Source organism: Theobroma cacao, chromosome 8, assembly GCF_053813885.1.
Source record: "Theobroma cacao isolate CCN51 chromosome 8, ASM5381388v1, whole genome shotgun sequence".
NCBI lineage: Eukaryota > Viridiplantae > Streptophyta > Magnoliopsida > Malvales > Malvaceae > Theobroma > Theobroma cacao.
The window spans coordinates 27,666,861-27,681,109 of NC_142646.1; the positions used below are offsets into that span (position 1 = coordinate 27,666,861).

Consider the following 14,249-nt stretch of genomic DNA (forward strand, 5'->3'; position numbering starts at 1 on the left):
ATCAAGTGACCCTTCGTCTTATCGATAAGGTCTTATTGACGACTAAACGATGGTACGAAGTGTTACACTCAAGGGCAGAGGAAGGGAAGATCAACCGGCGACACCATAAGGTTTTGAAGAAGAAGTCGACTTGCAAGGTTTTCCTTCTTAGGTCGATTGCTCTCTTCTCTCTTTTCTCTTCTTTTTTTAATTTTAAAGGTGAATCCAGGTTGATACAAGTGGTGTCATATGACAGATGAATGATTTGATACTTTATTGAGAAGGAAAAATCCAATTTGATAACGTTGTACATGTACTTATGGAAACCAGTGCAGCCATCACTCTCCATGTTCGTACGAACATGACAGGTTAGCAAGATTTACTTAATGGGATAATTAATTATTGTCCCTCAACTAAATTCTAATCACTACTAGCCATGCAAATGACAAAAGTCTAAATAATACATTAAATTCAATTGGTTGTAGGGTCAAGTGTTTCTCACTATATTTTTTGTGGTTAGAATGTTCTATTTAACTAATGTGGGACATTAGTTATAATTTATACTTTATTATAATTTTAACGAATAGGCTGTAGTGCCTATTTCGATATTTCGTTAATTTTTTTTTTTTGAAGATACATGAACATTCAAACTAAAACCAATTTGTTATAGGTAGAGTAGCTCATAGTATATTTACATGGTTAAAATGCCTAAACTTAAATGATGTGGAATTTAGTATCACCACTTTAATACATGAATCTCATTTTATTTGTTCTTATTTGGCTTTCAAAAAAAATTTTTTAAAAAATTGATTTTAATGTATTTAATATTACAATTTTAAATTTTTTTAATAAATGTGATGTTTTATGACGTTTAAAATCGAAAAGTATAAAAAAATAAAAAAATAAAATATAGAAAAAGCAAAAGTATTAAGTATTGAAAAAAGAGGATATAGTTTCCTTACATCCAAAAATAAAATATACATATATATATAAATATATATATATATATATATATGTATATATAAGAAAAGAGATTTAGAGAGTATAAAGAAATATTTATATATAAAATAATATGTGGAAAATATAATGCAAAAACACATAGAAAGTATTTGATCATATTTTTGCATATTTTTAATAAATAATATAAAACATTAACTTTATTATGCCATATGATCATTTTTAAAATGAAATAAATAATTAAAACAGTAAAGAAATTATTTTTTTTTATATAAAGGGGGGAAATATTAAATAACCAATTACATCATTCTAGACCATGAAACACCTAGCATGTCTGCTAAAAGATAAGAATTAACATAAGATGATGGACAATTAAAAATATGTAAACCAAGCTGTAAGCTTTCGTGGTGCGCAGCCATCCGATCAGCACATTGGTTGGCTTCACGATGAACGTGAGTTAAAAAACAATCTCAATCTTTGTGAAGTAGGTCCCTAATATCATAAGTAAAAATAAAATTAAATGAAAAAAATAAACAAAATAAGAAAAATAAAAGTAAATATGGACAATATAATATAATTTAATGAACCTGAGTCCAACTTTTATATGAAAGCAAAGGTGATTTATATTTTACTTAACCCTTCTCTAGTGTGCAAGTGAGAATAATTAATGATGTACGACTGTTACTAAGATGGCCACGTATAAAGCTAAAAAGGATTTTGTTTATATATTAAAATACTTAAATAAATCTTTAACTTTTTTTTGTTAAATAAATTATACTGATAAAATTTATATTTTAATTATTATTTTTTTATAGATAAAAATATTTTATGTGTAACAAATTATCTAAAAATTTGTCAAGTAGTGATAAATCTAGGAGTTTACATATGTAATGATTAAGGAGTAATCATATAAATTTATGAATCAGTTCAATAATTTAATTTAAAGCAAAAAATAAAACTAAGGGTGATGATCGTCACTCTTAATCACCACAACCTTTGGTCCGTGATGGTTGTCACTCCCAACCATCACCTTCGATCCGTCCGTACTCATAGTTAACTGATATTTACCATGCACATGGGACACTGACATGATTTTTTTCTATTACAATAAAATTGACAAAGTGAAAAAATTTTCAAGCTAAGACGTGTGTCGATTGACATCATTTCGTCCACATAAAGGGCTTAATGCTAGGTAGGTGTGTGTAAGGGTTTCAGTTTTCACTCTTTCTCTTCAAAGAAGTAGAGAACTCGAGGGAGAAGAGAGGAAGGATGAACAAGGTTTGGAAAGAAGAAGTCGACTTGCAAGGTTTTCCTTCTTGGGCTTCTCTCTTCTGTCTTCTTTTCTTGTGTCTCGAGTGTCTTGCACATTGTCATGGGCAACATAAGCATAGCTTACAGAGACACCCCCAAGCACAAAATGAAGAATTATGACAGACCAACTTGTTTTCTTTTCTCAATTGCCGGTGCTATCTCTTCGTTCATTCATTAAATATTACAGATGAATGATTTGATACTTCATTACAGAAAAAGCTTTAACAACGTAGTACATGGACTGATGGACTTCATCGGTTAAGCACGTGCAGTTGTCTCTCTCCATGTTTGTATGAACATTAAAGGTTACAAAGATTCATTCAAGGGGACAACATTGTCCCTCACCTAAATTTTAATCACTAGTCATCGTCCAAGTGACAAAAATGTAAAGAATGCAGTAATGCTTGTCTGTCGGTTCATTTCTGAAAATGATAATACAAAACACTACCCTTCAAAAGGTAGTGCTGCAGTAGGACACGGCAAAGGAAACAGACTTCCTCCTTAGTGCCACTGCGTATACAAACAGTCAGCTCTTCTGCAAAAGGTTGCACCTGGGATAGAACTTGCTGCTGTCTACCCCACGATCATCCCATAAACAACCTGATTTTACACAATTTCTCTGCACAAAACAAAAGCAAAAATTAACACTATTTGCACACTGCACAGTTGCAATCACTAAGAACAGCATTTCTGCACAAGGTACATAGTCTGCCCTTCCAAGACACTTGCCCCAGCTAGCTCAGTTATCAACACAACACACACACACACACACACACACACACACGTATCATTTGAAGCAATTAAGATTGATTCGATAAATTTAAAATTTTTATGCTCAAAAAGAAATGTTGATTTTTATTTTGTGTTGATTTTGGGACGAGTATCCCATTTCATTGAAGCACATCTGTTTCTTTTCTCTTGCCCTCTTACTAGATCTGCCCATGAGACGAGCTACTGGCCATGGTGTAAGTACCAAATTTTATGTGCATTGGTATATATACATCTAATGAAAGACTAATGAGTCACTAAGCTGATTTGATTATAAAGTGAATAAGGGAAGAATACTAATCAATGTAAAAAGCTGTGTGTTTCCGAGGGTGAAGCTTTGAAACATAAAATTTTATTGATAACTCGAAAGAGAAGAAGATTTTGATGAGTATTGATTGCATGTATCATCATTGCAATCAAAAGGAAAAAAAAGAAAGAAAAATTGTTCTCATCTCTCACCATTGGCTATGGAGTATTATTTTGACAATAGATGCAGCCACGACAGATACATCATGCACCACCTTATTCATATGGGTTAATGGAGATTTCCCTGGAAATTCCACTTCACAAGAATTCGCCTCCATAGCTGCGTCATTGGTGCCTCTCTCAGCGAACTTATAATCACCTGTCTCGAGAGCTTCAATGATCTCTGGCACATCTCCTCCTATGATAACACTGTACCGTTCAGCACAAGAAGACAAGGCCTTGTGCAGTGCAGGGTCTAGTGTAAACCCATCCTGGAGGAGCTCGTCGATGAGATCAAGAGTGTCGCTTGCTTTGTTCTTGAGTACTGAATCCACCATGATTCGAGCTAGCTTCTTAACGTCTGCATTGCGGCTTTCAGGATTCGTTTTCAGAGACCAAACGCAAAGATCATAGAATGGTGTTTGCCTGCAAGTTCTCTCTATCAAATTGCCGAGCAGAAGGGTTGGACGGAAAGCTTCAGCTGGTAAGATGAGAAGGAAGACAAATAGTATCAGGCTCTTCATCTTTGCTTATAATATAAGAAGAATAATAGCTAGCTCTTCTCTATATATATATACTAGTGGGATTATCATGCAATAAAGATATAATCATATAATTTGACCAAATCATCTCTCCTATTGCAATGGCTATAAATAGGGTTTGCCCTGGAAGCTCGCTCGAGCCTTGAGGAATGCCTTCACCTGAGTCTTCTCATTCCAAACGAAAAGCATGGTTAAAGACTTCATCAAATCATCATTTATCTTCTTCATTTTAGCCTTATGGCATTTGATATATTATCATCATAATTTTTTTTTTTTTTAGAAAAGAAGATATACGTGCATACATCTATACATATATATATTAAATTAATTTGATTTTGATAAAAAATTAATATTATAATTCATTTAATGATCTAATAAAGTAAATTAGACTTTAATGTTATACGTAAGTTTGTTAGTGTAAGTCTTTGCAGAAAATCTTAAAACTAGAGTAAGGATTCAATACATAAAAGTAAGGCTAAGGCTAAGTATCTGAAAGTGTAAATTTGTCGTAAACCAATGGGTGGATCGTAGACAACATCCTCTAAATGAACAAACTGCATTAAAATTGAACCATGAGCATAAATGACTCGTCTTAACATATTACAGATTGCAGTGCCTCCATTGCATGCTCCACTAAACATCACATAGATGGAAGTTGTTTTATTCTTGTTGCGCTTGTAAAAGAATATGAAACAAATATTCACCCACCACTTATGGGAGGTATAATGGCCAACTCATCTTTGTCCTTAACAACAGCAGACTCTGTTGTGTATTCCTCGTTCAGAGCAAGAACGATGCACCCGCGGATATCTTCCAAGTTAGGAAACTTAGCGACAAGCTTGTTTAGACAATCCTGTGTAGTACTACCTGATGAAACCTCCAATGGCAAATCAGTCAACCCGGTTATATCTCGAGCTTTGGCAAAGAACAGCACCTTTATCTGAACAGATGAGCCCTCATCAACAACAGGTGTGCCACCCAAACTATCCTTCTTAGTTTCCAATTCCATCATGCCAATGATAGAAGGCAGCAACTTGATTATTACAAGTTGAACATGTCACGGCTACAAAACCTTAAGAATTTCAATTTTAAACCAGCATTAATATTTGTTACAAGCCAGGATTCATGCAATACTAAAACAGAATCACATAAGTAAAAAGCATAAAGCAACTTGTCTTAACACAGTAGCACTGCAGATGATTTATACAACAATCAAACCATAAGTCCCCCAACATGACTTTAAAAATGTCAGCCTGATCCCTAGCTTGTCATTTTCCAGATTCTAGAATATGAACCCATTGTCCAGGTAGGTGAAAGAACTCTTCCATCTAACTGAAAGCAGATTAGGGTTTTAAGTACCTAAGCCCTTAACCCAGCTTCCCAAATAGGTTTGTTCCATGCATTTATATAATAACAAGAATTCAATGAGATTCTACATCTTTTTCACTGATTTCCATCATCAAAGCAGATGGTAAAACCCAGCAGAAGTATGTTATCTAAATTCAAAAAATTAGTCAGAAATGTCATGGAAATAAAAAGCCAGTCTAACTGCATCCACCTGAATTGATGTTTAAATGGATAAAAGTCAGGAAGCCTAGCAATATTGTCAGAGTCCACTATCATCTACATGCATTAGGGTCAAATGGTGCAGAGATAATTCAACAAACACCTATGAAGAATCACAAACAGCCAACAAAGTAAAGAACATTGAAACCTTAAACATTTTCGCTTCAATGACATTATGTGAAAATCTCTAGGATTAGCAGCATATGCAACAAAACAGAACAGAAACATTTCGGTGTAATTTCATTTCTTTGCAACAAGTTTCAAAATATTAAACCAGTCATAAAATCGAGACTAGACACTGAATATTTCAGAATTGGGTCACAGAATCAGTGGTTCAAACATTCGGTTAATCAGGTTAACTATTGGTAATAAAAATATTTAAAATTCAAGCTATACATTAGCAAAAGATACAAATATACTTTGGATAATTTATGAAATAAAGAAAAAGTTGATACAAGTGTTTCTGTTCCAACAATATTTTCGGTTTATTTGTCTCAAACTATCATTCTCATCTTTTGTTTATTTTTCAGCCCATATACAAGAAATAGCCTAGGAAAGTCTAAAAAATAAGCCAATTGAACATACACAAAAATACCCAAAACAGAAACTACAAAGATTGAAAAGAGTTCCTTCCAAACTTACAGAACTTCTGAAATATAAAAAGAAGGTATGTCCAAGCAAAGATACAAATTTTTAAATTCAAATAAGTTAAAACTATCAAGGAGGTAACAAACTAATTATATGCAAAATGTATACCACAGATAAAAGACAGGGAATGTGCAAAACACCTATGAAATCCTATCCATTTAACATCTTGAAAATGCAAACAGAATGATCACCAAAGCACTACAAAAGCAAAACTTGATCCATGCTGACACTTATGGCAAAAACTTAGGCCAGGATACTTTGGGGGGGAGGGATCTGCGTCGCATACTGACAATTTTTGCTTGTTTTTGTAAGAATATTACTTTCAATGACCCAGGATCAGCTAAAAAGAAAGTAAGCAAAAAAGGACAAAAAAAATCCCTACAGGAAAACTAGAGGATGGAAGTTGCATCTTCTTATATTATCACTAACCACCGTCATCAATATCAAAGAAAAAGAAGACCTCGAGTCAGCTTCCCTGGATATCTGCTTTGATTTTCAGTGCCTCAAGCTCCAACTTGATGGACGGACAGAGAAAGAGCACATGCACAGATTGAGAGAAGAAGAGCAAGCCTCACAAATTTCCCCCAATTTCTCCTATTTTTCTCGTTTCTTTTGTGAGGAAAGTGATTTTTTCACTAATTTTCCCTTAAGTTTTCCTATCCCTGCCAATCACAAGAAATGGAAATCCAAGAATTCCACTTTCTTTTTTTCTCTCGTGTTTTTCCATGAACCAAACCGAACCTTACAGAAACACACATCAAAAGGAAAATGGAACTTCATCCAACTATCAAAAGTTCTCTTGCGTTCTTTACGAATGGATTATCTCCTTAAAATTGAGAAAATTTCAGTGATTCAAAAGTGAAGTCAACCAGAGCAAAACTAAACACAGAGATCCTAAATTGAACTTGAAGAACATCAAATTCAGCATCAGCTATAAGATAAGCATAAGAGATTATGAGGTTCTAAACGTTTGAGAAAGCAGGAGAAAGAGAGATTACCTGGAGGTAGGAGATGTTATGACACTTTTTACTCTTCAGAGGTTGGAATGGACAGCTCGAACAAATTCTCTGTTTATCTTCTCGACAAAATTATGGACAAGTGTAATACAAAAAACTATCCACATCACAGGTGTGGTGACAGTATATATTCTCATTTAAGTGGCATGTGATTTTTCAATTTTACCCTTACCCTTTATTTTCTGTTAATTTTAAAATTATGAAAACATTTGATTTTTTTTCTATCTTAATGTATGTTAATATTAATGTAACCATAGTTTGTTAATTATGATGATTTTAATAAAAAATAAAATTAAAATTGAGAAAAGGTAATATATTAAAAGTTATTAAAATGAAATGAATAATTAATTACACTTATTAATTTTTTTTTAATTTTAATGACGAAATTTTATAAATTATATTCAATTTTTTATTACTACTTTTTTTTCCTATACTTTTATATTTATTTATAAATAACCAATCTTGTGAAAATAATATCAAGATGTCTAACAATTTTGTTAAGTAATATTTAAAAAAATTCAAATAAATTCTTATATACTTTTATTTTAAGTAAAATAATTTTTTATATTTTTTTAAGTTAAATAATTTTTATAATTAATAATTAATTTAATCAAAATATTATTTATCATTTTATATTATTTAGTATTAATATGATATTCTAATATATAATAATTGATAATAATATGATATATTGATATATCATAATTAATGATAAAGTGATTTGTTAATATAATATGATAATATTAATATATATTATTTTTTATTTTTTATTAATAATAATTAATTAATTATTAATTATAAAGATTTATTTAATTTAAAATATAAATATAACATATTGATTGAATATAATAAAAAATTATTTAAATTTTTAATAATTTAATAATTTATTTAAATATTATATTAAATTTATTTAATTAATTATTTTATTTTATTTTTTAAAATAAATTTATAAATTTAATTCATGCATAAAAAATAAAAATTATATAAATTGACTCCAAACCAATATATGTTTTAAATAATGTAATAGATGTAATAGATTTATCCAAATTTATTCTTGGAAAATAGGAAGAACTTACCTCTCTCTCTCTCTCTTTCTCTCTCTCTCAGTTTTCGTTTCTCCATCACTGTCACACAGGTCCTCTCTCCTTTTTTTTATCTGTTTGGTTGCCGAGAAAACGTAGGAAAGCTATAATAATAAAACTTAGGGCTCCGTTTTTGCTCTCTCGGTAAACAAAACGGAACTTTCGATTTCAATTTACGCTTAGCTCTTTTAGATCTGTATTTAAATTGTAGATTCTGTTTTCTATTTTGCAGATTCTCATAGGATTTCATCATTTCTATTTAAGCTTGATTCAGTTTTTTTTTTTCATTTGTTTGTTTGTTTTGCTCTTTGAAGGTAACAGGTATCTGAATAATCGAGACCATGGTTTCCTTTGAAATGAACGATCGAAAGAGTGAGTTCTTATGTTGATTCCTGGTGCTTTCTTTGCTTCTTTTCATTCAATTAACGCATCTACGCATCTGTGATTTAGAAAAATGAGACTTCTGGTAATTAAAGTATGATTCATTACGCAATCCCTAGAAATTTTAGAGAAATAAGTCCAGGCAGTGGAAAACACAAATATCTGGATTTGGTTCTTTGCTTCGTTCTATCGATTTTTAGTGGTTATGCATATTAGTATAAGTTTATAACTGCTTCTAAATTAGGAAAGTCTTTTAAGTGTTTAATATTGTATTTTATATGGAGGCAATTTGGGAATGATTTGAGGTGGTAATTTATTCCAGACTTTCGGAAATGTTTGTTAAAGTCAAGTGGGAGGTTCTTGTGTAGGTTGTAAGAAGCCATCACATTCATTGCAGATTTTTTGTTATATTTATTTTGTTTCCAAATTAGCATTAAGAGTAGATATCGGGGTTAAGTCAAACAGATATTGCAGTATGTTAAAGTCATTGTATGTGGTTTTATTGAGCAGCAAATATCAACTGGTAATTTTAAGAAACAGATGCTAGTCAAACTCCAAAACATTGTAAATAGTAGAACACAGCCAATTACATTCGATATACTTGTATAAGATTTTTAACTGATATGCATCCATCTTTCTCATTTAATTTTTCATCTTTTCTTCAAATATATGAGGCAGCTCAATAGGATAGTTCTAATTGTTCACACTTTTTATGTAATTATTTATTCTAGGTGATAGACGCACAATATCCTTGCTTGGAGGTGCTTAGGATGATATTGTTTAAGACACACAAAGTCACAAAACTTCTTGCATTTGGATTTTGTGTGGAAAATGCTAACTAAAAATTGTTTAATGATATGGAATTTTCATAGGAGTATTGCAAAATGATCATATAATATGTAAATAATATATGAGATAATTTTTTGATAATTAAGGCTTTTACCAACAAAACAGCTATATGGGGTATTGACTATATAGTTAACTCTGACTTTGCCTAAAATATAATCTTTTTAGTTATTTAAAACTAAACCTGTTTGATCAACAAATTATTAATTTAGTTGCATGCGTTGTTGAGATTGAAATGTACTTGGAGGCTAGTAGGAGTGCTTTGGTACTCTAGCATTTGATTTGGACTTTGCAATTGGAGACATGTGACTTAGTTTGTCATTAATATTTTGAGCAAAAAGGTTGAACTGGAAAATTTTATTTCATTTTTATTGTGTTAACTTTCATACGTATTAATATCTGAAATTATAAAAATACAGAAATTGGGCTAGGATTGACGGGATTTGGCATATTTTTCTCATTTCTGGGAATTATCTTCTTTTTTGACAAGGGACTGCTTGCCATGGGAAATGTAAGCTAACTTTTATTATCTTTTTGTCCCCTTTTCACAACTATTTTCATCCCCCTTCATATCACACTTGATTAACACTGCCTTCTTTTTTCTTTTTCTTTTTTTTTGGTGCTGTTTAATCAGATCCTTTTCATATCAGGAGTGACCCTAACCATTGGTCTGAAGTCCACCATGCAATTTTTCATGAAGCGTCAAAATTTCAAGGCTTGATTTATTCTCTCTCTCTCTCTCTCTCTCTCTCACACACACACACACACACACACACACATTATGCACACGTGTCTTGTTATATTTACAACCAGTTCCTATTGAGTGCAGGGGACAATTTCTTTTGGTGTTGGCTTCTTTTTTGTTGTCATTGGATGGCCTATCTTTGGCATGATATTGGAGGCATATGGATTTGTTGTACTCTTCAGGTCTTGATGAATTTTTCATTATGTCGATTTCATACGAATGCTCGGTTCCTGTTAATTTTTTATTTTCTCATTTATGTTCACCCTTTTTTCTTTTGCAGTGGTTTTTGGCCGACACTGGCAGTGTTTATGCAGAGGATACCAATCCTTGGTTGGTTGTTCCAACAACCATACATCAGATCGGTATGTTTAGTTTGAAAGTCAAGTAAATATTCCTTTTAACGTATAAACTGTCTACTGGACATGCATGCTTGTAATCTATTATTTTGTTAGTTCTTGGTTGGTTGTTTACATGATTTAGATCCGTGCCAAATTTTGAAAGCATCCTAAAACAGTTCTAAAATTTGGAAGGCCAGAGATTGAGATCTTTACTAATCTGAGAGTATATGAAAGAAAGCCAACAAAATATTTAAACCTTAGTTCACATTGATATTTCTGACCAGCTCAAACAAGTGAAATCTGAAGCCATTTTTTGTGCATTATCAATATCAATATATGAGAAACTGAATGAGCATTCCTTGGAGATGCTATCATTATCAGTTCCAAATTTCTTATTACATTGTATCCTTGGAGATGGTCACAAAGCCTATATAGATGGCATAACAATGGTTTAGATTGGGCCTGCAACCCGAATTTATCCATTTCTTTTTCTAACTTTTGCCGTAGGTTCTGACATAGAGTATGCTTAAATAAGAAGCATTGAATGGAAAAATAATAAGCAGTAAAAGGAAAAAGGACACTTGATGTTTGGAATTATTTCAGGTTTTAATATGCTGAAGCCTGCATATAGTGAACATACTTAAGAGGAACCTTCCAGGGCAGGATCTGGTTATATTTTTGAAAGGTAGATCTTAAGCATTTAAAATGGGTTTACAGGCCCCAGTGTAGCCTGGCCAAATGGATATAGATTAACATGTTAAAGTATTTGTTTTGGGGCGAAGATCAGGCCCCATTAACAGCCAGGTGTGCTCTCAATTTCTGATGTACCCAAAAACGCCCGGGGGGGGGGGGGGGGTGCGGGTGTGCAAAAATTCTTCGGTCCAAACCATGGGTTGATGTATGGAGTTACATCTAATTAAGTCAACTTAGGTGGAGATGCCATTTGTTTCTTCCCTTTATCATGCGAGCATTACCATCATCTTCAGTGTTTTGGTTATGCCAATGGTATGATGCTAAGGTTCATATGACTGTTAATCCACTCTTCAAGACTGTCTTTTAGGGAAATTATTGATATAACTCTGGCCCTCCCTTCTTTTTGCTGCAGTTGTTTGACCGATATCGGGGTAAGCGGGTGCCTGTATAACCCCACATATCAGAGAAAGTGGAACAAGTTGCAGGCTAGTTCACTTGTAAGTCTTTGTAGAATACTGGCTGGAAGAAGACCTTTTTTTTCCTTTTTTTTTTAATGTTTTTTTTCATATGGTGGTGATGTAGAAAATCATTCTTATATGACCGAGATGAAAAGTTTTGTTTTTTATTAAAGAAAAGGGAAAAAAATTGAAAAACAGAAGTAATTGCTCTGGCTTTATCTTTGCTGGCTGAATTAGAGACTTGGCTTTAGATCATGATGCCATTCTCTGTGAATTTATCACTTAAACCGATAACTAACGTGTCCATAAGGTCATTTTCCTGGAATGGATCATGTATCTTCTTCACTACTAGCGAAGATGCAGATTGGACCAAAATGAGCCTGCAACCATGATCAGAAGCAAGCTACAAGACCCATCAAAACTACAAATAGCTCAGCTTTGAGAATACAATCATTACCAACCATGATTTTGGTAGCATTTGAATAATTGATTAGTGTATAATTTCTCTGTTTAAATATTAGAGTTTGATTTTTTTTTAATTCAAAATAAATAAAAAGAATTTTTTTAAAAAAAAAAATCATGATCTTGGTAGCATACCCAACCATGTCCATGGGCATCGCTGGTCCCCATTTTCATTCCAACTAGTTATCGACCTGTGAGAGTTATTAATCGATATATAATTTGAGAAGATTATTTTATTTGTAGATTATTTTGAATAGTTAATAATAATATATTTTATTATGAAAAACACAAAGTGATCTTTGCAGATAAAACCATTTGATTAGGAAGTAACATGAAACTTTTTACATGACATGATGAAAAAGACACCCAGAGTCTCAGCTTTACCATTTCTTGTAAAATGACATAATGTATTTTGGTCTGGAGGTGCTTCTTAAAATGAAGAAATAATGCCCTAGATACAGCTTTTGAGTCATATGAAGTAGCCAAATTATTCACAGCTGGATCGTCTAGTCTGATCGGTCAATGTTATATCCCTCTCTTTGTATGATGGGAAAGAAAGAGTGCGGCTCTTCTCTTCAATGGACCAATCATCATCTCTGCCTAGATAAAAAAGGAAACAAGTCAAAATCAAAATATAGAGAACAATCTCAGCACCTCAATTACCATAATAAAGTTAAATTCGTTTTGAATGTATTTATTGTATCAGATAGGATCATTTATCAAATAATTTAATTACTAAATTCTTTTACTTGAAATCTTAAATGTCAATATTATACGTAAGCCATGAGTATCCCATCACCATACTTAACCACTGATATTGAATCCAAGCTACACAATTGTAATGATGCTGTTTCATGTTAAAGTTGAAAGATGAACTTATTGATTAATATATCAAAGAACTGCTAAACACACAAGAAACTGTAGACACCAGTTGTAAGACATGTAGGTTTTAGAGTAAAAAAAACTAGGACTAATTTTTCTATTGATGGACAAACAAAACTAAGACTTGAAAGAAACTACAATGAAAATTAACTTGGAAAATGACTCATCCCCAACCTTGTTGCTTCCTATGGTGTCATATACCTTCATAATCAAAATGGTAGATCATATGCTTTTGTCACCATCTTGCATGTACTTTTAAAAACAATTTCAACTTAACTTTATGCATTGGTGGAAGTGATAGAGCCTTGAATCACAAATATAAACCTAAGAATACGATGTGTTCCAATATATCAAAATATATTGCCTTGTCCTGTAAATAATCCATGGTAGTTGATGCAGTTGGAATGTCCTTTTTAATGAAAGTCAACTATTAGATTTTCTATTTTGGAACAGAATGGATGTTCGGGGTAGCATTCGTACTCCCAATGTAGTCTAACATTCAACAACCATATACTCATCAATATTCATACCTCAATTCTCTATTTCATAACTAATTCTAGCTTTCAACTTATTTCCAGCCTTATCAAAATAGCTCAATCTATGGCAAATCAACATATAATGCTCAAATCCTTTAAATTCTTCAACATTAAGCGAAATCTTTACCTTAGATGTTAGTTTGGCGCTTTCAAATCTCAAATCCCCAGCCACATTCAAGCACCAACAGCCACCAAGCTACAACATTAAATTTCTCATGAATAAACGGTTCAATTTGAAAATAAAAAAGTAAAAAGCTTTAAATTTACCTTAAGATTCATTTTCCAGCCTCCAAATGCTTTTCAACCTCAAATTGGAGTAGCGGACAAGTCTTTTGAGAGTGGTAATGAAAAATGCAAGGAGTGACACGAACCAGACCTACCCAGACGCCAACATAGCCACATATGCCTTCAGCTGCTTCAAGGCCACCGCTTGTCTAGTTTGCGCATGAACATTCCTGGAAACATCGCTGCTTTTATTTGATATCTCTTTGCTCTCGAATAGAGAGAGTTGAAACCAAGCTGTGCTTGGCTTTTTTGGTAATGGCTTTTTCTAGTTTGAGTAAGAGACAAGGTG

The 14,249-nt window shown here is 32.4% G+C and overlaps 3 protein-coding genes and 1 pseudogene across 8 annotated transcripts; 1 reads left to right on the plus strand and 3 right to left on the minus strand.

The window, feature by feature from the left end:
- Positions 1–2,622: 2,622 nt before the first annotated feature.
- Positions 2,623–4,329, minus strand: LOC108660435 (cell wall / vacuolar inhibitor of fructosidase 1-like). The gene is made up of 2 exons (XM_018125612.2): positions 3,475–4,329; positions 2,623–2,866 (listed from the first exon to the last, which is right to left on the minus strand). Coding segments are annotated over exons 1-2 (531 nt in total). The 5' UTR covers positions 4,005–4,329; the 3' UTR covers positions 2,623–2,865.
- Positions 4,330–4,564: 235 nt separating this feature from the next.
- On the minus strand, positions 4,565–7,359 carry CNX7 (co-factor for nitrate, reductase and xanthine dehydrogenase 7). Of its 2 annotated transcripts, none has more exons than XM_018125306.2 (2): positions 7,235–7,359; positions 4,565–5,094 (listed from the first exon to the last, which is right to left on the minus strand). In XM_018125306.2, exon 2 carries the CDS (start codon positions 5,032–5,034, stop codon positions 4,723–4,725), a length of 312 nt encoding a protein of 103 aa, XP_017980795.1. In that variant the 5' UTR covers positions 5,035–5,094; positions 7,235–7,359; the 3' UTR covers positions 4,565–4,722. The 2 variants fall into 2 exon arrangements, with proteins under 2 accessions (XP_017980795.1, XP_088665167.1); XM_088809041.1 differs by having other exon boundaries at positions 4,565–5,085; positions 7,235–7,339.
- A 923-nt stretch (positions 7,360–8,282) lies between these two features.
- On the plus strand, positions 8,283–11,995 carry LOC18592912 (vesicle transport protein GOT1). Of its 4 annotated transcripts, none has more exons than XM_007019851.3 (7): positions 8,283–8,478; positions 8,656–8,706; positions 9,981–10,072; positions 10,196–10,276; positions 10,391–10,488; positions 10,587–10,668; positions 11,750–11,995. In XM_007019851.3, exons 2-7 carry the CDS (start codon positions 8,676–8,678, stop codon positions 11,786–11,788), a joined length of 423 nt encoding a protein of 140 aa, XP_007019913.1. In that variant the 5' UTR covers positions 8,283–8,478; positions 8,656–8,675; the 3' UTR covers positions 11,789–11,995. The 4 variants fall into 4 exon arrangements, with proteins under 4 accessions (XP_007019913.1, XP_007019914.1, XP_007019917.1 ...); XM_007019852.3 differs by having other exon boundaries at positions 8,284–8,478; positions 8,649–8,706; XM_007019855.3 differs by having other exon boundaries at positions 8,293–8,387.
- A 613-nt stretch (positions 11,996–12,608) lies between these two features.
- LOC18592913 (mitochondrial import receptor subunit TOM6 homolog pseudogene) lies at positions 12,609–14,249 on the minus strand (annotated as a pseudogene). The gene is made up of 3 exons (XR_016027973.1): positions 13,943–14,249; positions 13,803–13,871; positions 12,609–12,857 (listed from the first exon to the last, which is right to left on the minus strand). The product of XR_016027973.1 is annotated as a mitochondrial import receptor subunit TOM6 homolog pseudogene (transcript).

Coding starts and splice junctions, on each gene's coding strand:
- LOC108660435 (XM_018125612.2), bottom strand. CDS start 4,004: ATGAAGAGCCTGATACTATTTGTCTTCCTTCTCATCTTACCAGCTGAA.
- CNX7 (XM_018125306.2), bottom strand. CDS start 5,034: ATGATGGAATTGGAAACTAAGAAGGATAGTTTGGGTGGCACACCTGTT.
- LOC18592912 (XM_007019851.3), top strand. CDS start 8,676: ATGGTTTCCTTTGAAATGAACGATCGAAAGA. Junction 8,707..9,980: donor TGAAATGAACGATCGAAAGA/GTGAGTTCTTAT, acceptor ATAAAAATACAG/AAATTGGGCTAGGATTGACG. Junction 10,669..11,749: donor AACAACCATACATCAGATCG/GTATGTTTAGTT, acceptor TTTTTGCTGCAG/TTGTTTGACCGATATCGGGG.